We start from the raw sequence: 22,990 nt of genomic DNA, 5'->3' as shown, positions 1-22,990 counted from the left end.
ATCGAGTCCGTGGACATTTTTGGGCTCAGGACCCTGCCGCGTTGGGAATTGAACCCTGGTCCCGGGCCAGACCTCTGCATCAGGGTCTGCCGCTCTAATCAGTGAGCCACACTCCTCCACCTTATTAAGGAATCGCAATTAAGGACGCGCAAAAGCCTATGCATGTAGGAATCTCTATAAAAATAGCGATTCCTAAACATTCCTTAATTGTGACTCGCAAATTGCAAGTCGCAATTAAGGAATGGCTCCTCATTCATTCCTAAGGGCCTATATGTCCATAGGAATGAATGGGAAATTGCATGTGTAATTTGCGAGTACCAATTGATACTCGCAAATTGCGCCTGCAATTTCAAGGGTGCAAGGGTGTCAAAAGGACACCCTGTTGCACCCCTGGAATTGTGATGTGCACCCATGTTGTGCACACACATGCCCCAACGGCATGTGTGTGTGCAACATGAAACTTTTTGCAAATTACCGACCCGTTCAATTGCTCGGTAATTTGCGGCCCCAAATAGCGAGATCGCGTTTTTAAAAGAGGTTATTGCATTGCATTTAAAAAATCGCAAATTGCGATTCCTTAAATGCAATTGCAATTTAAAAAATTGCAATAAATTGCAATTTCTTAAATTGCGAGTGACTTACACTTTGATGCATCTCAAAAGCCCTTTTTGCTGGCGCAAATGGCAGATTTTTGTGAATCGCACCGTTTGCGCTCGCAAAAAAGGTACATGCTTGTGACTGTTAGTTAGCTTCCAAAACCAGGCCAGCCCCCTCAAAGGCCCCGCCCCTCCACACCCGGTGAAAATATTTTGTACTTTGGCAGGGATGCTTTTAATATTTCTTTTTCAGTTAGGAAATGCTTAAGCGAGTTATGTTGCGTCCAGGTGTCCAAATGCTGTATCCTCAATTTTGCATCCATCCCTAAAATGAAATGCCATAATGTGTGTATTAATAGCCATGAAAGAATGAAGGAAAACAGGAAGCTTAAGTGTTGCAGAGGCATGGCAGCCCTGCATTCAAGCTTCAGGAAAGGGAAGAGCTGTAGTAGGATAAGTTGTAGTAGGATAAGTTCCTAAACAAAAAAAATGGTCTGTGACTGCCTTTTAAGAAAATCAAATTGGAATTTATTATATGTGTGTCGCAATATCAGTCAACCACTAGTAAACTACATATCCTGGAAGCGAAAATTGAATAACTCAAAACATACAATAAATGTAAAACAAAAGAAGCAACAAAAAACTTTTTGTTCAGTATATTAATTTTATATACATAAGTTTACTCAAAGTTGATTTGAAAACTCAAATTGTTTGACATTAATATGATGAAAGGGTTGCACAAGAAGGGGGGTGAAGGAGGGGTGTGCTCATGATGGATGAGGAGAAGGTGAAGTCACAAATTTCAGAATTTACACACTTTTCAATATTTTGACAATGAACTGGTAAAGAGACCAGTACAAAGCAGCCTGTTCTAAGTAAATTATTTACAGCATTTTTTGCAGTTTTTTAAAGGTGCATAAATGCTTCATCAAAAGATAGGGATGAAATGCGATACAGGCCCTGAGTGGATGGGGGCATCGACCTTTTAACTAGACTAGTACGCAGAGGGTGACTTAAACCTCCACTTGCGAGTCTTCTTCAGGAAGAATGGGAGCAACCTAGTCCTGGTGCCGCGCAGGCATCCCAGGTTGCCAATGATAGATCAATCAATCAATCAATCAATCAATCAATCAATTAGAGTACTTGTAAAGTGCGCTACTTACCCATGAGGGTCTCAAGGCGCTGAGGGGAGGGGGTGCCGCTACTGCTCGAAGAGCCAGGTCTTGAGGAGTTTTCCGAAGGCGAGTAGGTCTTGGGTCTGCCGTAGGTGGGTAGGGATGGTGTTCCAGGTCTTGGCGGCGGAGCGGAGCTGGCGGGTGGGGGTGTAGAAGCTGAGTCTGCTGTTCAGGTAGGCTGGTCCGGCGTTGTGGAGTGCTTTGTGTGCGTGGGTGAGGAGCTTGAAGGTGATCCTCTTGCTGACGGGGAGCCAGTGTAAGTCTCTCAGGTGGGGGGTGATGTGGCTACGGCGGGGGGACCTTGACGATCAGTCGGGCGGAGGCGTTTTAGTCGTTGTAGGTGTTTGGCTGGGATTCCTGCATAGAGTGCGTTGCTGTAGTCCAGTCTGCTGCTGACGAGGGCCTGTGTCAACATTCTTCTTGTTTCGGTCAGGATCCACTTGTAGATCCAGCGCAGCATGCGCAGGGTGTTGTAGCAGGAGGAGGAGATGGTGTTGACCTGTTTGGACATGGAGAGGGAGGAGTCTAGGATGGTCGGCCACCAGGAGTCGTCCCAGGCTGAGGGGGTGGGTTCGAGGATGAGTAGCTCCGTCTTGTACGAGTTCAGCTTCAGACGGCTGTTCCTCATCCAGTCGGCGACGGCCTTCATTCCCTCGTGGAGGTTGGTTTTGGTGGTGTGCAGGTCCTTGGTGAGGGAGCGGATGAGCTGGGTGTCGTAAGCGTAGGAGATGATGTTGAGGTCGTGTTGGCGGGCCACTTGTGCGAAGGGGGCCATGTAGACGTTGAACAGCGTTGGGCTGAGGGATGAGCCCTGGACGACGCCGCAGATGATGTCGCTGGCCTCGGATCGGAAGGGCTCGGATCTATGTTCTGCCGGAGAGGAAGGTCGTGGTCCAGTCATGGGCCTTCTCTTGGATTCCGGCTTCTAGGAGGCGTGTCTTTAGAGTGCGATGGCAGACCGTGTCGAAGGCGGCTGACAGGTCCAGGAGGATGAGGGCTGATGTTTCGCCGTTGTCTAGTTGGCGCCTGATGTCGTCTGTGGCGGCGATGAGGGCTGTCTCTGTGCTGTGGTTTTGTCTAAACCCGGACTGGGACGGGTCCAAGATGTTGTCTTCCAGGTGGCGGGCCAGTTGCATGTTGAAGATTTTCTCAATGACCTTCGCCGGGAACGGGAGCAGGGAGATGGGCCTGAAATTCTTGAGGTCCTTGGGGTCCGCTTTGGGCTTCTTGAGGAGGGCGTTGATTTCGGCGTGTTTCCAGCTTTCCAGGAATGTCGCTGTTTCGAAGGAGATGTTGATGACCTTCCGTAGTTGGGGTTCGATGGCAGCTTCTGCTTTGTTGAATACGTGGTGTGGGCACGGGTCTGACAGAGATCCTGAGTGGATGGAGTTCATGACCTTGCGTGTCTCGTCGTCGTTGACGTTGGACCAGGAGGTCAGGTGGTTGGCGCTGGTGGTGTTCACAGGGGAGGTGGGGTCTGGCGTAGTCGGGCGGTCATGCTGTTAAAGCTGTCATGGATGTCAGTGATCTTGCGGTGGAAGAAGATGGGCAGTGAGTTGCACAGTTCTTGTGAGGGCGGTATGTCGTTGGCGTTGGCGCTGGCGCTGGCGCTGGGGTTGGAGAGTTCCTTTAAGATGCTGAAGAGCTCTTTGCTGTCATGTGCGTTGTTATCCAGTCGGTCTTAGAAGGAGGATCTCTTGGCTAATCTGATGAGGTGGTGATGTCTGCGGGTGGCGTCCTTGTGGGCTGCGTGGTTGTCCGGAGTGCGTTCGTGAAGCCACATCTTCTCCAGTTTCCGGCATGCGCGTTTGGAGGTCTGCAGCTCGTCGGTAAACCAGGTGGCTCTCTTGCTGGCATGGTTGTTGGAGGGTTTCTTGAGTGCGGCGAGGGTGTTGGCGCAGTCGTCGATCCACTGTCTGAGGTTGCGGGCTGCGGTGTTTGGGTTGGTGGAGTCGGTGGGTGGGTTTTGGGCGAGGGTGGTGATCAGCTGGTTTTTGGTGACTTTGCTCCAGCAGCGGCGAGGTAGCTGTTGGGTGCGGTGGTGCGTGGTTTGTTTATTGAAGGTGAAATGTGCGGTAGTGTGGTCGAAGGTGACGAGGGTGCCTGTAGAGAAGACGGGGTCCAGCATGGGTTCAGTGGCGTGGGTGGGTGCGGTGACGAGTTGTCTGAGGCCGAGGTTGGCGAGGTTGTCGATCAGGGTGGCGGAGTTGGCGTTGTTGTTGTTGTCGAGGTGGAAATTCAGGTCCCCGAGGAGGATGTAGTCCATAGAGGCGAGTGCATGGGTGCTGGCGAGGTCAGCGATGGAGTCACTGAATTGAGCTCAGGGTCCGGGGGGTCTGTAGATGAGTGTTCCTCTGAGGGTGGTGTTGGGGTCCGTGTGGATACCGGAAGTGCAGGTGTTTGGCGGTGTTGAGGATGTCGTCTGCGTGGGTGGCGACCTTGAGGGTGGACTTGTGGACGATGGCTATTCCTCCTCCGATTCCGTTGGCGTGATCCCTGCGGGTGATCTTGTAGCCGTCAAAGATGGCTATGGCGATGTCGGGTGCCGAGGAGTCGTTCCACCAGGTCTCGGTCAGGAAGGCCACGCCTGGGGCGGAGGTGTTGAGCAGATCCCAGAGCTCGACGGCGTGTTTGCATGCAGAGCGGGTGTTGAGGAGTATGCAGCGGAGGTGGTTGGGTCAAGTCCTTGGAGGTTTGGTGGCTCTGTCGCAGGTGAAGCTGCAGGTGTGGCAGGAGAAAGGTCCGTGACTCTTTTTCGGGGTAACTTGAAGCAGGTGTGGTTTCGGCCGGCGTTGAGTGCGTAGAGGGTGCTGGCGTCGTAGCGGAGTATGGTGTTGTGGCGTTCGCGGGGTCCAGGGGTTCTGGCGCTGGGCGCAGTCCAGGTGCAGACCGGCGCAGACGGGCTTGCCTTTGGCGCACCTTGGCAATGCCCGCTGCGCGCGCCCCCTCTGCAGCCTCCATAAGAGGGGGAGAGGAAGGGAGGAGCAGCTGGTGGGTGGGAGCGTAGTGGCCAATGGGGAGCAAGGGGGCAGGGCCGCAGGGATGCAGCGGCGGGAAGGAGCGGGAAACGGCGGGAAAACAGGCTGGCGGCGAGGAGCAGGTACAAGGCAGCTGGCGGCCGTGTGGTGGCGTGGGGAGCTACCTGCCTGCGAGCAGGGTCAGAGGATGAATAATTAATTACCAGGTTGGTATTGCCCCTAGAGTGAGGTGAACTGCGCTATTGAGGACCAAACCTTTTGAAGTCCTCACCGGTATTGAAAACCGTAAGAAATGCGTTACTTACCTGTAACTGCAGCTATCCAGTATTGGTGTCTTTCATAGATTCACATGCCTGAATCATTCCCCGTCGTCGGGATGGGAGTCCCCGGTACATAAATAAGTAATGTCCTATAGACATATAGAGAATAGTAGGCCTAAAGGCCTCACCTTAGTAACATATCCCTGTCCTTTTGTAAAAAAGGACCGAACTCTAGAGAAGAGCCAATCAGCTGTCACCTCCCTCTAGAACCTTCCTGTCAGGAGCCTCAGTCCCTCAGATTTTCATACGCACTAAGCTAAGTAGGTGTGTTACTGAGAGAATTAGGGGAGTCCTTCCAGGGAAGGCGGGAGAGTTGCATGTGAATCTATGAAAGACGCCAATACTGGATAACTGCAGTTACAGGTAAGTAACGCATTTCTTATCCAGTATTAAGGGTGTCTTTCATAGATTCACATACCTGAATCAGAGTAGCAAGCAATGCAGAGTTCACATTTCTGATGGTACAGTATATACCAGTCATTAGATAATACATATCATGCGACTAGTAACAGCCAATAGACATCAATAAGAAGCATCAGTAAAGAAATGTGAATTCCAGAGAAGGATGGAGGGACGGAGGAAGGCTCACCTTAGTGAAATAGATGGTGTAACACTGCTTGTCGCACCGCTGCATCTTTCATCAGCTCTGTGTCCAGGCAGTAATGCCTAGTGAAGGTATGCAGCGACTTCCATGTTGCCGCTCTGCAAATGTCAATGACTTGCACCCCTGCAAAGAGTGCCATAGAAGTAGACATAGCTCTTGTGGAGTGAGTTCTCACTTTAGAACGTAGTGGCTGTCCAGCTTGGTCATGACAGAAAGCAATGGCCGCAGAAATCCATTGGGAGATGCTCTGATTGGTAAGTGGTAGACCCCTTCTAGGTCTGCTGTAAGCTACGAACAGCTGGTTAGACTTTCTGAATGCTCTTGTCTTGTCGATGTAAAACTTCAAGCATCGTTTGAGATCCAAAGAATGTAGCGATCTTTCAGCTGCTGTGCTTGGATTTGGAAAATAGGAACGTAGCACCACAGGCTCATTTAGGTGGAAATCCGACGGAACCTTCAGAATAAACCTCGGATTGGTTCTCAGGATTACTCTGGATGTTTCATGAGCTGATTAAGAACCACATTCAGATGCCAAGTAGGTGGCAACATCCTTACTGGTGGGAAAGACCTGTATAATCCCTTTAGAAATTGTTTGCTCAACCTGCTTGACCAGAGGGATGGACCCGTTGAAGTTCTCTTATAACGAGATATAGCCACCAAGTGTACTTTAATGGAGGAGTGGGCTAGGCCCGACTGCGCCAGATGTAACAGGTGAGGTAAGACCTGCTCTGGTGAGGAGGAGAAAGGGCGAATCCCTTGATCTGCACACCAAACACAAAATCGCTTCTACTTCAGGGAATACGTTTTGGTAGTGCTAGCCGCCCGTGCTCTGGCAAGAATGTCTCTACATTCTTGTGGAATATTCAAATTCTGGAACTCTCGGAACTCAGGAGCCAGGCGGCTAACCTGAGAGATTTCAGATCCGGATGTTGAACTTGTCTGACGTTCATTGTGAGCAGAGAGGGACACTGCTTCAGAAGGATCGGCGGCTTCAGGGATAGACGGTGGGGTTCTGTGAACCAATGTTGCCTCGGCCAAGTTGGGGCTATTAGAATCAGAGTACAAGGCTCCACCTTCATCTTCCTCAGGACTCTGGGAAGCATCGGGAATGGCGGAAAGGTGTACGCAAAGATGTTGCGCCATGCGATGGAAAATGCATTCCCTAGAGACCCTGACTGGGGATGCCAACTTGCGAACTGTGGGCATTTGGCGTTCATCCTTGTTGCAAATAGATCAATCTGTGGCGTGCCCCATCTGGAGAAGATCTGGTTGATAATCTTCTGATATAGCTCCGACTCGTGCGATGATGTTTTCTGTCTGCTCAATGAGTCGGCGAGTACGTTGTCTGTGCCTGGGACATATTCCGCCCTTAGGGCTACGTTGTTCACTATTGGCCAGTTCCAGATTTTTGGCGACTTGCGAGAGAGTGTCAGCGAGCGCGTTCCTCCCTGTTTGTTGAGCTAGTGCATCATCGTAGTGTTGTCTGTCATGACGAGCACTAGGGAGTTTTTGATACTTGGCAGGAAGGACTGCAGGGCCAGGACGACCGCTCTCAGTTCGAGCAGATTGATATGGAGTTTTTTCTCTGCAACTGACCATTTTCTGCTTATATGCAGTTTCTGCAGAAAGGCCCCCCAACCTTCCAAGGAGGCGTCCGTCGTGATGACATGAGGAGCTGCGGGAAGCAGGAATGTCAATCCTTGAGACAGGTTCTTTGACGACATCCACCAGCGTAAAGCCTTGACCATTTGAAATGTCACCTTTATGCGGTCGTCGAATGACCCCATGCATGGTACCCACTGCTTGGAAAGTGCCTCTTGCAGAGGACGCATCCTTAGACGGAAATGAGGTATCAATAGGATGCACGATGACATCATCTCCAAAAGGGACTTGAAGAGGCGGCCCGTCAACACTTTCTTTGAGGCCACTCCAGAGGCTAGTGATAGGAGTTTGCGTTTTCTCTCCTGCGATGGGAACGCTCTTGCAGAACATGTATCCAGGGTTGCGGCCAGAAAGGTGGTGGTTTGAGAAGGCTGCAGATTCGACTTCTCTTGGTTGAGCGTAAGACCCAGATTATTGAAGAGCCTCAGACAGGCGTTGGAAGATCTGGAAGCGTCTTTGAAGGATGGTGCCTTGATTAGCCAGTCGTCCAGATATGGGAAGACTTAGTGTCCGTGCTGCCTGAGGTATGCCGCCACTGGGGAAAGACATTTTGTGAAGATGAGGGGCGCCGACTTGAGTCCAAAAGGCAGGACACGGAACTGGAAATGTCTGCCCGCTACTGCAAATCTCAGGTACTTTTTGTGATTTTTGTGAAGTGGTATATGAAAATACGCGTCCTGTAAATCCAGTGATGCCATGAAATCCCCCTCCTCCAGAAGATGCAAGACTTCTTGTATCGTGACCATGCGAAACGACTGCTTCTTCAAGAATTTGTTCAATGCCCTGAGGTCTAGGATTGGCCTCCATTTCTTTTCTTTTTTCTGGATCAGAAAGAATCGGGAATAAAATTCCTTTCCCCTCTGTAATGGTGGTACCTTCTCTATTGCTCCTTTCTGTAGCATGACAGAGATTTCTCGTAGAAGCAGTCGTACGTTCTTGTGATGCATTGGGCGAGGTGGAGGTTGCAGAGGAGTGTTCATAAATTACATGGAATGGCCAAATTGTATTAATTGAAGGACCCAACGGTCCGTAGTAAATGTCCTCAAATTGTTTAGAAAGTGGGTAAGTTTTCCTCCAATTTTTAATAAGTGAGATGAGGTCTGGACTGGCTGGAGAAACAAGTCATTGTCTTCTTCCGTTATTTCTCTTTTGTCCTTTGCCCCAAAAGGATGACTTATACGAGGATTGTTGGCCCTGTTGTTGTTGGCGCTGCTGGTACTGTGGTCTACTCTGATTGGAAGAGTAAGATGACCTGTTTTGGTAACCTCCCCTGTAGGAAGATTGACCTCTTCCTCTGTTTCCTCGAAAGGACTGATTCTCATACTGGAGCGTGCCCAGTGCTCTTGCAGTGTCAGTGTCTTTTTTAATAGTTTGTAGAGCCTCAGCAATCTTGGAGCCAAACAGTAGTTGGCCATCATATGGCATATCCAGAACTTTTGATTGCACCTCAGGTCGGAATGAGGTCACTTTCAACCATTCTTGCCTCCTCAAAACCGCTGCTCCAGCTAGTTGGCGGAATCCTGTCATTGCCACGTCCATTGCACAGTCTATAATTTCTGAAGCTGATGTTTGACCCTCCAGAAGTATTGCTTTTCCCTCCTCCTTAGAGGCATCCGGCAATTCAGACAGGTATGGGGCTATATCAGCCCACAGTTGTCTATTATAGCGCCCCAGAAGCGCTAGGGCATTTGCCGCTTTAACAGTCATCGCCGACATTGTGGAAAATCGTTTTCCGATGTTGTCCAATTTCCTCCCCTCCTTATCCGGCGGCGCAGATAAGGGAGATGAGGGATTTCTGGAATTCTTCTGTGCGGCCTACGTCACCACCGAATCCGCTTTAGGATGACCTGTCAGGCAGGCCGGCGCCGTATTTGGAGCTTTGTATTTTTTGTCCAAACGAGGGACCACTGGTGAAACCGAGGCGGGATTCTGCATAACCTGAACCCCCTGTGTCCAAAGATAATCAATAATCGTAATCGACCTCGTCGATTTCTTAAGAGGTTCTTTGAAATCGTACAGGAAGCAGTCCTGCTCCTGGGAATCCATTGCAATTTGGAAGCGCTTAGCGGCCCTTTCCACCACATTATGGAAACCACTGATGTCCACTGGCGGAGAATCCGAGGTGGTGGGCACTGGAGATGCTGGGGAAGGTATAACGTAATCGTTCCAGTCCTCATGGACAGATTGATCGTCCTGCACTTCCCCTTCCTCTTATTGTTCCTCCTCTTCTTCTTCGTCAGAAGATTGAGGATTTGGCAAACTCACCCCTTCCTGCTGGATAACTAAGGGCGGCGGTCGTGGTCTTGGTGATGGCCCTGCCATGGTATTTGGAGGAGCTGGAGATTCTGGGAATCTCTGTTTGTAATCTTGGATGAGGTATCGCAGATCTGTAACCAAGGATGCTGGAAGACAGACCATAGGTGTAATTTGTGGTTGAACTACCTCCTCCTGAACCTCCCCCTCATCTGAGCTCTGGCATTTAACATGCAGCTCTGGGGGGCTAGTTGCTTGAAACATATCCCCGTCATCAGAGTCCTCATCTTGAAGGAGGCATGCTGGTGGTAAATGCTGCACACGGCTAGGAGAAGTTAACTCCGGCGTTAGTGTTTTTCTGGTGATTTTCAGACATATGGAAGCGGTTTGAAATACAGAATCACTCAACATCAATGGGCCCATCGACGGAGTGTTCGTCGACAGAGTAGTGTCGACAGTTGTCGACAGGGTCGTCGTCGTCGACGGTATAAATGGTACTGTTGACAGTGTCGATGGCATTGATGCTGCCGTCGACGGTGTCTTCGTCGACGATGTCTTCGTCGACGATGTCTTCGTCGACGATGTCTTCGTCGACGGTGTCTTTGTCGACGGTGCCTTCGACGATGAGGCCTTCGTCGATGGGCCCTTCGTCGACGGTGTCGATGTCGACGGTGATGATCTTGTCCTCGACGCTGTCTTGGGCGTCGACGATGATCTCTTAATAACAATCGTTGACGCTAAAGCCTTACCCGCCGTGACGATGGGGTCGTCGTCGATGAAGATAATAACGACGATGCTGTCGTCGTCGAGACTGTCGTCGTCGACGTAGAGACATACACAGGAGACACTGCTTTCTTGAACGCTGATGATGTCGTCGACGAGATCGTTATCGTCGACGGCGCAGGCTTCTTGAAGGTGTGAACCTCCTTTTCAGAACTGATTTTGACAGAGCCTCTGAAGACTTTCTTGGTGTCTTCTTTGGAGGAGCGTCCAGAGGGCTAGGGGAAGCTACCTTTGGCCTTTTTAGAGATATTTTTGAAGAGACCGAAGAGCCCTCACTTTCCTCAGGAATCCAAATTATCTCTATCCTTGAGCCTTTGGAGACAGATTAAACGGCGTCCTTCTCGGTCTTTGAGAGTTTTAGTAGAAAAGGTTTGACATACCTTGCAGTCCTTAGCTGAATGATCAGGGTACAGGCAGGACAGGCAGTCCTTATGTTGGTCATCTATGTGGAGTCTTTTCTTTCCACAAGAGCCACAAGCTCTAAAGAGACCTTTCTTAGGAGTGTCAGCCATAGTGTACAGCTTTCACTTGAGGGAAATATCCAAATGTTGAGGAAAAAGCTTTGAAGAAACAAACCTGAGCAGAACTCAGGGGGAGACTCCCTTAGCACAACGTGCGGTAGAAAATCTGAGGGACTGAGGCTCCTGACAGGAAGGTTCTAGAGGGAGGTGACAGCTGATTGGCTCTTCTCTAGAGTTCGGTCCTTTTTTACAAAAGGACAGGGATATGTTACTAAGGTACATTCCTGTACATTTACTATTTACTATATGTCTATAGGACATTACTTATTTATGTACCGGGGACTCCCACCCTGACAATGGGGAATGATTCAGGCATGTGAATCTATGAAAGACACCCTTAATACTGGATAAGTTAATTATTCAAGTTAATTATTCAAGGGATTCCATGGCTTTGGAGTCCTAGTTATAGAGCATCCGATTGAATCAGGTATGCAATTACCTTCAAGGGAAAAAACGGGCGCTGCAAGCCTCGAGGGAGTTGTCCTGTCGAGCTCAAGTTCAGGGAATAAATGTAAAACAAAAGAAGCGCCAAAAAACATTTAGTTCAGTATATTCATTTTATATACATAACTTGAGCAAGCCGGTGCTTCCTGAAGTTTCTTCATGCTGGTCTTGGCAAGCTGAACAGGCAACATGGACAGATTCCGCTCGGTAGGAATGCGCCATACTTATTTGTTAAAAAGTGATATTCTTTTAATACACATCAAGCCTAAGCAGAAGTTATTTGTATAGGGTTCCGTAAAAACTGATGACAGGCCTGGTGCTGCTAGACGATCCTCATGCTCTGCCTTGCACCCTTCTCCACTTCCACCTAGCACCCTTCTCCCCCTCCGCCTTGCAACCTTCTCCCCTTCCACCTTGCACCCTTCTCCACCTTGCACCCTTCTCCCACCCTGCCTTGCACCCGTCTCCCCTCCACCTTGCACCCTTCTCCCCCTCCACCTTGCATACTTCTCCCCTCCGCCTTGCACTCTTCTCCCCCTCCGCCTTGCACCCTTCTCCCCCTCCACCTTGCATACTTCTCCCCCTCCGCCTTGCACCCTTCTCCACCTTCAGCCCATATCCCCCTTTGCCTTGTACCCTTCTTTGCCTTGCACCCTTCTCCCCCTCCCCCTTGAACCCTTCTCCTCTCTGCCTTGCATCCTTCTCGCCCTCCCCCTTGCACCCTTCTCCCCCTCCCCCTCCGCTTTGTACCCTTCTCCGCCTTGCACCCTTTTCTACCTAGCACTATTCTCCCCTCTGCCTTGCACCCTTCTCCCCTCTGCCTTGCACCCTTCTCCCCACTGCCTTACACCCTTCTCCCCTCTGCCTTGAACCCTTCTCCTCTCTGCCTTGCACCCCTCTCACCTCCCCCTTGCACCCTTCTCCCCCTCCCACTAGCACCCATCTCTACCTTGCACCCTTCTCCCCTCCGCCTTGTATCATTCTCCCCTCTGCCTTGCAACCTTCTCGCCCTCCTCCTTGCACACTTCTCACCCTCCCCCTTGTACCCTTCTCGCCCTCCCCCTTGCACCCTTCTCCCCTCCGCCTTGCATCCAAGCATTGGCATAGCCAATAGGTCTCGCTTTTGGGACCCTAAAAGTGTTTAGCCATGCAACAGTTGATGTTGTTGCACCAAGGATATTGTGCTGCAAAACTAAATACTTTTAGGTCCCAAAAGCAAGACCTATTGGCTATGCCAATGCTTGTTTATGTGTGTTACCTGAAGTGAAAAAAACATCTATTCTAGTGCAAAATACGGTTGCGTTTACTTTTATAGTTCTTTGCCAGTAGACGGCGCCATTGGCCCATAAACGCAGCCTTACCTTTCTCTCCTGGTGCTCCTCGACCATTGTCTCTGCTTCGTCCGGGCTCTTGGGAAGGCCCCCACTCTCCATCAAGCTCTGGACACTTTGCACCCACTCCAGAAGCTCCCTCACATCGGCGTTAAATTTCTGCAGCTGGTACGAAGCTGCCAATTTCCCCTTCCTGCCAAGAGGGACAGATGATGATTCAGACGCAGTGCTGGAACTGAAACACATTTACCCCGGGAACCCATACACTGGAGCTCAGGTTGTGTCAGTGCACTGGGGGTGGAGTCATGAAAAGCGAGTCTAATAGCCAACGTATAAATATTTTTTCACACTGGCAAATAAATTAGCAACAATGAGAAAGGTGACAGTACGTATGTTGTGAGTAATTTAATTGGCCACAAAGGAGCTGCATTTTAAAACATTTTACGAGGTTAGGGCACCAGCTGCAGAGATATTTGTGTGACCAGCAATTTTGAGGGGATATTAATAATTGTAACATGACTCTGGCAGTTAATGCCCGTGCTGGAGCCATTTGTGTTTTGTGTAGTCAAGATTTTGATTCATAAAGTAGCATAAGAGGTTCATGGGCCTGCTGCAAACCACACCGTCTTTAACACGCAAATCACAGATTGTATTTGATCTACCTAGATAGGTGGGTCACTGCTTTTGACACAGAGCTCCTTCTGTTAATTCGCAGTCCTTCCAACATAGCACAGTGAGCTATGATGAACCAGCATCAAGTAGCTGATGCAAACTGCAGGGCAAGCATATAGAACCATATTGGTACAGACAACCCCAACCGCCGATTTACATTTAAAATCCTGGCTTTGTGTTTCTTCCAAACATGTTCTCTTAACAAATAGGGCCACATGTACAACACGTTTTAGGCGTCGCAAACGGACAATCTGGGTGTTTGCAAACTCTAAAGGATTGTTTGGCATGAACGAACCCTATTTTATGAGTCAGTGTTAGAAAGGGACGCTTTGAGGGTGTTCCTTCCTAACAGTGAGTCGCTGGGGCATGGATGAATGTTTGGCAGCAGGAATGTGGTTGCAAAACATTCTTATTTTACCGACTCCGTGAAGGAAGTGGTAACCTATTCGCAAACGGGAAAGGATCCCAAAGGACCCCTTCACTTTTGTGAATGTGGGCACCAACTTTTTTTAAGAGCAGGTAGGGGCCCCACAGACCACTGTCTACTTTTTATATTTATACATTTGTAGGACAAATTGTCTTTGTATAATGTGTGTGTGATGTAAAGTGCTCTGACACCCTACGATTAGATGAGTAGTACTACAAAAAACGAAATAAAAAAATGGAAGTGATATTTAAAATCGTTATTTTGGTAATTACTCATACAGGTAGATGCATGGGAAATTATTACAGTGCATGGATATCTCATATATACATGGGTTGCAGGAAGTAAAAAACCTGCCTCCAACCATAATTTCTCTCAAGTACTAGTCGTAGCCGGCATGTCCCGCAAGTAGAGGGGAGGGCTGGGAGGGCAGGGGAGGGTGGGGGGGGGGGGGGGGGGGGGGGTTGCTGGGCAGATATTGCGTGGGGAGAAGGGATCGGAAAAAAAACAAATAAAAAACTTACCTTGAGGCCGGGTCCTGCATCTTCTCTGCTCCTGCCTCTGACAGGAACAGGAAGAAGGCAACCTGTAAGCCAATCAAAATGCTGCAATGCAGGACATCCGAGTTGATGCAGGGCTGCTTAACGCCCCACACCAGTCGTACTGACAAGGTATGAAGGGAGGAAAAGATGCCATTGTACAGTGGAATTGGGATATTATAAAATAAGAAACAGAAATTGTGGGAGGACCACCATTTTAATAATGGCTATTCTCGCAGCCATGGACAGTGGCAAGGACAACCATCTCTATATGTTCTGCCCCAGTACTGGGCCATAGTTTAATTGTAGTATACGATCCTTCTCCCTATGGATGTGGATCCCGAGATTATTAACGGATTCCTCACACCAAGCCAGAGGGTACTCAAACACCCAGCGACAGGGTGCAACAGTCAATGGGAACACCTCCGATTTCTCCCAATTAATATGCAACCTAGAGAGACTGCCATACCTGGTGACCTCGAAGAGCAATGGCGCTATATTGTCATCTGGATGACGTATGTATAATATGATGTTGTCCACATAAAGCGTGAGCAGCAGTGGACCAGTGTTCAACTGTAAAGCCCTATGCTTATGCCGCTCATGTAGGTGCTGCACCAACGGGTCTAAAGCCAGTACAAACAGAAGGGGGGACAGAGGACAGCCCTGACGGTTACCCCGCGCAAGTAGGAATTCAGCTGGGGCCAGACACTTGGTGAACACTCTTGGGGCTGAACAAAGACCAAAAGGGAAGACTGTGAACTGAAAGTGAGCACCTGCTACAGTGAAACAGAGACATTTTCAATGTTTAGGATGAATAGGGAAATGAAAATACGCATCTTGCAATTTTAGGGCCCTTCATAAAATCGTATGATTGCGAAGTTGAAGTATCTCCCGCAGGGTGACCAGGCAGAAAGACTTTTTCTGCAGATATTTGTTTCATTTTCAGAGATCCAGAATTGGCCTCCATTCACCCGCTTTTGCTTTATTACAAAGAAGTGGGAATAAAAACCTGTTCCACATCTGAGAACGAGGAACTTTTTCTATAGCCCCTTTTTGGAGCATAACCATTGCTTCCTTTCTGAGCAATTTGAGATGAGGAGGAAGCCTCTTTAGAGGTGGATGAGGCGGTGAGACTTACACAAATTCTAGACCATACTTTACGATGTCCCGGACCCATTTGTAATTTTGTTCCATTGATCGTAGTGTAGGGAAATATTTGCAGATTTGAGGTTGGTGTTTAGCAGAGTCATAGCAGGTGCTGGGAAATTGTCAATGCTTTCTAGCATTTTCTCTGGCCTGAGTAGGTTGCTTTCTTCAGGGTTGCTGTCTGGAGTACGCAGCAGATAATAGGGCTAGATATGAGTGCCGTTGTTGTTAGCCACAACTGTATTGATATGATTGTGGTTGGTACTTCGAAAGGAAGATGACCCTCTGCCCCAAGCTCCTCGAAATGGTGTCTTCCTATATTTCTGCATACCTAATGCTTTAGCGGTATCAGTATCTATTTTAATTTCGTGTAAGGCGGGCATTGATATGTTTCCCAAATAGCGCGTTTCCATCAAATAGCATATCTAAAATTTTACTTTTTACCTCTGGACGGAAGGTAGAAGACTTGAGCCATTCTTGGCAACGGAGAACTACTGCTCCAGCTAGTTGGTTAAAAGCCAGAGAAGCCATATCCATAGATAAATCAACTATCTTAGAGGCTGACCGTACACCTTCCAGCAAAATCTCTCTTGCCTCCTGTTTATCATCCGGCAAAAAATTGAGATATAATGCCACATCAGACCACATTTGGCGTAATATCTGCCTAGGATTGCTAGGGAATTTGCAGCACGCACTGACGCACCAGCAATAGTGGTGAACCTCTTTCAAATGTTGTCTAAACATCTACCATCCTTAACAGGCGGAGCAGTTATGGGTACAGAAGGATTCTGTGATCTTTCCTGCACAGCCAGGGCAGTAAAATAATCTGGCTTAGGCTGTCCCAGTAAGCATGCAGGTGCATCGTCAGGGGCTTTATTTTTTTTATCAATCCTAGGAAGGATTGCCAGCACTGAATATAGGCTTTTCATGATTTTTATTTCTTCTTCAATATGGTCTATAATGGGAATTGCCTGTACATATTTTCTATTCTGATCCTTAAAATTATATAAAAACAGTCAGACTGTTTAACAGGCATTGGCAGGTGAAAACGATTTGCCACTCTTTCCATTAATTCATGGAAGCACCAATATCTTCAGGTGGAGAATCAATCTCTAGAGGAGCTGGCAGAGAAGCTGTAGGAATTAGATAATTTTCCCACTCGTCTACAATAGTAGGTGTTTTAGGAATTTCACCTTCCTCAGCGTCATTATCATCATCCTGTGGCATCCGGTCTTGTGTCACAGGTACAGAATCTAGTGACTCAGTAGGGGGCACTGAGACTTTTGCAGAGTCCAAAACAGGGGGAGGAGATCTTTCTTTTTCCACAGTTCCTGCTGATATAGGGAAGAGAGTGTGATAATCATGCAGCATAGCCGTTAGATCCTGCACCAATGCAACAGGCAACTGTATCATAGGTTCCTGGCGAGGCATCAACACCTTTGACCTTTCCATGGGTTGATGATAATGTGTCTCCTAATACTCATCTTCATCTTCCACTTCCTGAAATTTCACATGAAGTTGAAAGGGCTGCGGGCCGGACTAAACAACCCATCACCATCAAAAAGTCAAAAAGTTGACTGGGAGGGAAAGGGAGACGTATGATGGATCTTGGTAAAATCCTCTCGATGAAGGGATCCCCAACGAGAATATGGAGAACAAAACCAGAGTTTACTGTAGGGAAGACGGACTCTTTGGTTGAGGCAACGACGAAATCTTTGGCGGCGCTGAAACATACACCGTCGATGTTGGAAAAACAGTTGTCAATGACAGTGTCGTCATCGTCTATCGCCGTAAGACTACCATCGACGACACCTCCACTGTCGACGATGAATGTTTTAAAGATGATGGAAGTGTCGTCGATAGTAGAGACGCCGATGGTGGTGGCGGTGTTGTCGCTGGAAATGCCTGCGAAAATACAGGTGCTGTTGATGTAATAGTTGTCCTCAACGATGTTAAAGTCCTCGTCAAAGCTTCTGTCAACAATGCAAGCACCGACGACGAATGCTAAGAGACAAAGTCCAACAGTGTTTTTTTAGTCAACAAAGTCTTTTTCGGCAACTAAGAGGGCTTGACAGACTCGGACTAAGTCTTAGAGTGTTTACAGGAAGTTTTTGAGGCAGATTTGTCGAGTACCAGCTTGTCAGTGATTTGAGGTTGCTCACAGATTCTTTGTACCTAGTGAAGGTGGAAAATCTCAGAACTGATGTGCTGAAGTAGGTGAGATCATTGGTACGAACTTCAGATTCGGAAAGTGTGAGGCATGTTTGAGAGAAGCAACAGAAACATATATATTCCTGAACGTGAGCGATGCTGCAAAGACCAAATGAGGCACCTAGAAAAAAACTACAAGAACAGCAACTGGAACACTCTGCATCCAGGGACACAGACACCGTAGAGCCAGCAATCATCACATCAAGAAACCCCACAGCGAGGCACCGCAGACGCAGAAGAGTGTCCTGTGTTAGTGAGGCATACATCCTGCTCTGCTCCACCTCCACCATGAAGTCAGGCAGTCCCTAAGGAAGGTAACAAAGCTTTGGAGATGCAGCAGATGGAGCAGATGGAGCGGGGGCTCCAATGGAAACAGTTTAGACAGAGGTAGACGGAGGTAACAAGAACTAGGAAAGGCCCTCAAGGACAGGATGGACCATAAAAGAATAAGATATTCGGATGATGGTCAAAACATTATAGGGAGAGAGTGAATACAGTTCAATCAGTGAAATGGGACTGTATCCTAGTGTTCCATCCCAAAATCCCTAGTGATGTTGTGATAAGAAATACGTTGGGGATGATATACAATTTTTTTTAGATGTATCTTAATATGTATTCTTCATTCCTCAGCCTTCAGATGACAACTGGAGAGCTAGGTTAATGGTAGATTGCCAGAAGAAGGGACTAGATTTATTTTAAAACTGCCATGAAAGTGATAGATTTCTTTACAACTCTGAGAGATAATCTGTCTACATTGTCTAGACAGCTCCCCTAAAATGCTCCTTAATACATTCAGAAGGGCTGCGAAACAACACCAGAAAGGGTGACTGGAATGGAAAACTTTAGTCGCGGCACAGTCTCTGTGATTGGTTTACTGCCCACCCCTGTAACATTTAATTTGGCTTGGCAAAGGAATATCTTATATCCTGTAAACTTCCAACGAGAAACCATACACAGGAGATGATCATCACACATAAGTCATATCTGTTATTGGTCCCATCCATCACCCGCACTGTATCAGACCATAAAACAGCCATCACAAAGAGAACAGGCATGGTAAAGCTGAAGAGATATGTCACACACTGCAGGCCAATCGGAGGATTATAATCTAGTCCACCACTTCAGGTTCCAACTAGTTACACACTGTTATTGCTTATTTGCATCTCACACTGGCATTGAGATATGGATTGATAGTAACAAAGCCTATCCCAGACCTTTTCCTTCTCCAATCATACCTAGCAAGACAAACAACCCTAAATAAAATGCCAGGTTGGACAAATCAGTGCAGGACAGGTTAAGTGAATGATGATCATAAGAAATACCACAAACAGACTTGCAGAGCTGATTAAAGATGCAAGTTTAGTAAAAGCCATATACTGCATTCCTATATCCCACATTTCTTCATGCTCCCCATTGCTAAGCACGGCGACCCATACACAATAACTAGACCTCAGTGGACATCACAACAGGGAAATACTTTCCACATAGATTCAAAAACAATCATAACACCCTTCCAACCCCACATCCTACACATAGCTTAGCTTGATGCCCATGTAGGCAAGTGCTTCACTGCCCCACCTGGGGGTAGTAAGCCCTATATAAATGCTGAACTACAATAAAATACTTGAAGTTAAGATCTTCATATTCCTCATCCTGCGTCAGCACCTCACCTTTGCTTGGCTTCCTGCTGAAGCTTTTGCCAACTCTGCGACATCTCTCTTTGCTTTGTCCCCAGCTTATCGTTCATTACTTGATTCCTGTCGGACAGACGGTTGGCTTCTAACTCCACGGTCTGCAAAGAAAGGTATTTGTTCCTTTAATTTAATTGTCATACAAACAAATATGTAAATAACTGAAAATAATGGTTATCTAATGTATAGGGTAAACATTCACAGTGTTATCATTTTTTTAATATGAAAACGAGGTACTTATCTGCAACTGTAGTTATCCAGTACTGGTATCTTTCATAGATTCACATGCTTGAATAATTCCTGTTATTGAAGTGGGAGTACCACGGTATCATAACAAAGCAGTATTAATTATTATCACAGGATAGAATGGCAATGAACAATCGCTTTAATAGCCTATCTATGTCCTTTTAAGAAGAGAACCAAACTTCTGCTAATCAGGCGATAGCACCCTTTATAATACTCCCAAGAGAGTCTGAATCCCTCCAATTTTCAAAGCACAAGTGGGAATTAAATCCCAATCTATAAGGGGAGCCTCTCTGGAGGAGGGTGGGTCGCATGTGAATCTATGAATGATACCAATACTGGACAATTATATATATTTATATATATATATATATATATATATATATATATATATATATATATATATATATATTACACCAGAAAAAGGACCCGTATCCCGAAGTTCGGGGCCCGTTGACAGATGGCGAGCAAGAACCGAGCGGGTCACTCGGCAATTAATTCTCCACAACTATTTTCTTCACAGAAAAGCTCGCACTAGGGATGAGTTAACCGCAGTTTATTAAAGCAAAGGTTTTGCTTTAATAAACTGCGGTTAACTCATCCCTAGTGTGAGCTTTTCTGTGAAGAAAATAGTTGTGGAGAATATATATATATATATATATATATATATATATATATATATATATATATATATATATGTTCATCAATGTGTCCCCACTACCAGGACACACTCCACAGCAGATCTAGTACAAGCAAAAGCTGAGCATCTATAATTTGGAGCGCAGAGTCTACAAGAGATAGAACAGTGTCTGAAAGGGACTACATATCTCAGCATGAACGCCAGTTAACCCACCTGTGAAACCAACTAAAGGTCAATTGAAATGTGCAGAGAACTTGTGCCTTTCAGTATGTCTGCATGCACCCTGGCAGCCTGTGATGAAAGAGTTGTGCAGCGAAACATGTAAGGCAAACAAAGAACTCTGAATTAAAAATGCCTTTTACTTTTACTGGATCTACTGTGGAGTGCGTCTTTGAAGTGGGGACACATTGATGAACATCTATATATATATTCACTGAAAAAACCATAGGTTTGACACCAGTTATAGTTATCTGGAAATTTTACTGACATAAAACCATTGAAATTCCCACGGTATAGTTAGTTGGACTCACTATAACTTGCGCGCCTGCAATGCACTGCTGATGACGTCACATATTACATCACTCATGGCTTGGTCAGTGACATCACTCATGACATCACTGATGACACCATCCAGTGAATGTGTGTCTATCTGAAAAATAAATATGATTTATATATGTATATGTAAAGGTCGATGGAAGAATAAATGTTTAAATAAGTGTCTTAATGGATGTTTTTGTTTAAAAAAAATTGATTGGTTAACTGGCTTATTAAGTGTATCTTAGTGAATACATATATTAGCGAGTATTGTTTAGATATTTAAATGTTTGTATCAGTGTTTCACTTTGTGTATAAGTGGCTGCATGGGTTAGTGAGTAGCTACATGTGTGTGTATATGGGTTATTAGATGTTTTTTTTAGTATCAGTATGAGTGTCTGTATGGTTTGGTGGGGGTGTTACTTAGCACATAGATGCATCAATGACTGACTCACTGTTTATATGTGTTTTGAAGACAGCATATGTGCAGGACTGTATGGGTGGATGAGTGTGTATATGTGTGTGTTAGTGAGTGAATGACTGTCAGTAACTACATATGTTTTAATCTAGTATATGTGAGTATTGATGTATATAAGTGAGTATATGTGAGAGTGAGAGATTGAAAGAGTTCTTGTTTAAATAAGTATGTGTTTCTATAAGTGATTGTTTAACTCCTTGGACGCTCATGACGAGCTCAGCTCGTCATGGTGTACACCTCCATACACTCATGACGAGCTGAGCTCGTCATGAACAATGGAATATCCAAAATGTCAGCACAGGAGGAAAATAACACTAGCATCGATGTGGTTAAGAGAGTAAGTATGTGTAAGTTTCCTTAGAAGTAAGGTGGTAGTGTCTGTATAGCTGTATATGCAAATAAATTGATGTTCAATAGTTTATTTGCCTGTGTGATTATGTGTGTGAGTAACTTTTGGATGACTGTCGGTGTGTAACAGGATGTATAGGTGTTTCACTACATATGATGAGTGAATATATGTATGAGTGACTATATAGAACTGTTGGTGAATGAGTGGATGTGTATATAGATGGTGACATTACTGAATTGGTTGTTGTAACTGGTATGGGTATCTCTATATAAAAATTTTAGTTTCTATTTTTTTTATTTTTTATAAAAACCTTTATTTTCGGTTTGCACAGTACACAGCGTCTGCCTACAACCCAATCGGGCCGGCCGCTATGACAATAAACATCTGGATACCAGATATAGAGGCAGTACATCTAGGACCATGAATAGCAGCTTAGTGGTGTACCGGCACCAAAACACAGAAAAAGCAAAAGGATAAAACAGGTTTCATTTTATGATTTTAATGAAAACATATAACAAACACACCACACAATCACATGGTAGGAGCGATTCTAAGGGCTCAAGGGGAGAGGGCGAGGGAATCAGACTCTAAAGAATATTGCGACATATGTCTAGGGACGGGGGAATAGTGAAAAGAATTACGCAGAATATCACTATAGACAATCATCTGGAACGTCAACTACGGGGACGAAGGGACATCAATAGTATACTCAAGTGGAGGAGTACAGATATCTCCACGATACGCATTCCACTGGGACCAAATCCTGCCCCACTTCCTAGGACGGCCCGAGCCTCATAGACCGTCTTCACCCGAAACATGCACCAGTCCATGTTCTCCTTCCAGGCTGTTATCCCAGGGGGCCTATGGGAACCCCAGAGTTGAGCTATGTTCCTCTTGGCAACCATGTTACCAAGAGTGACCCAGAAAGTCTGAGCGACTGTACAGTCCGTAGGCTCCCAGACGTTAAGCAGGCAAAGACGAGCCTCAGGCAAAAGAGAGACCCCGGTGACCCGTCCCATAATATCATGCACTCTGGACCAAAAAGCGGATACCACAGGACATTCCCAGATGATGTGCAGAAAGGTACCACTCATGCCACAACCACGCTTACACAGCCCATCGATCGAGTAACCCATTCGCACCAGTCGCGTACCAGTCATGTAAACCCGATGGAGGATCTTCAGTTGCACAAAACGAAGGCGAGCTGGAATGGCCACCTCCTTAGGGGAGGCGATAGCCATCTGCCAATCCTCGTCGTCTAATTCCAGGCCGTCCGCGGTCCACGAGGCCCTAAGCCGTACAAGGAGGTCAGCCCTGGTGTTTATGAGCTTTTTATAAATCAAGGAAATCGTGCTGTCAGGCACGTGTCCATCCAGAATCCGGTCCTCGAGTGGTG

General features: G+C 46.8%; 1 protein-coding gene across 1 annotated transcript in view; it reads right to left on the bottom strand.

Annotated features, from left to right (window-relative positions):
* The window catches only part of SPTBN5 (spectrin beta, non-erythrocytic 5), a 2,284,272-nt gene that overhangs the window by 540,797 nt on the left and 1,720,485 nt on the right, over window positions 1-22,990 (bottom strand). Inside the window, exons 45-46 of the mRNA XM_086937224.1 lie at window positions 19,330-19,451; window positions 12,698-12,860 (exon numbers count right to left, since the gene is read on the bottom strand). Coding sequence (XP_086793350.1) covers window positions 12,698-12,860; window positions 19,330-19,451 — 285 coding nt within the window. The remainder of the gene's footprint in view (window positions 1-12,697; window positions 12,861-19,329; window positions 19,452-22,990) is intronic.

This window comes from Lissotriton vulgaris, chromosome 9, assembly GCF_964263255.1.
Source record: "Lissotriton vulgaris chromosome 9, aLisVul1.2, whole genome shotgun sequence".
NCBI lineage: Eukaryota > Metazoa > Chordata > Amphibia > Caudata > Salamandridae > Lissotriton > Lissotriton vulgaris.
The sequence above is the reverse complement of the archived record's forward strand: the minus strand, read 5'-3'. Positions and strand labels throughout refer to the sequence as shown.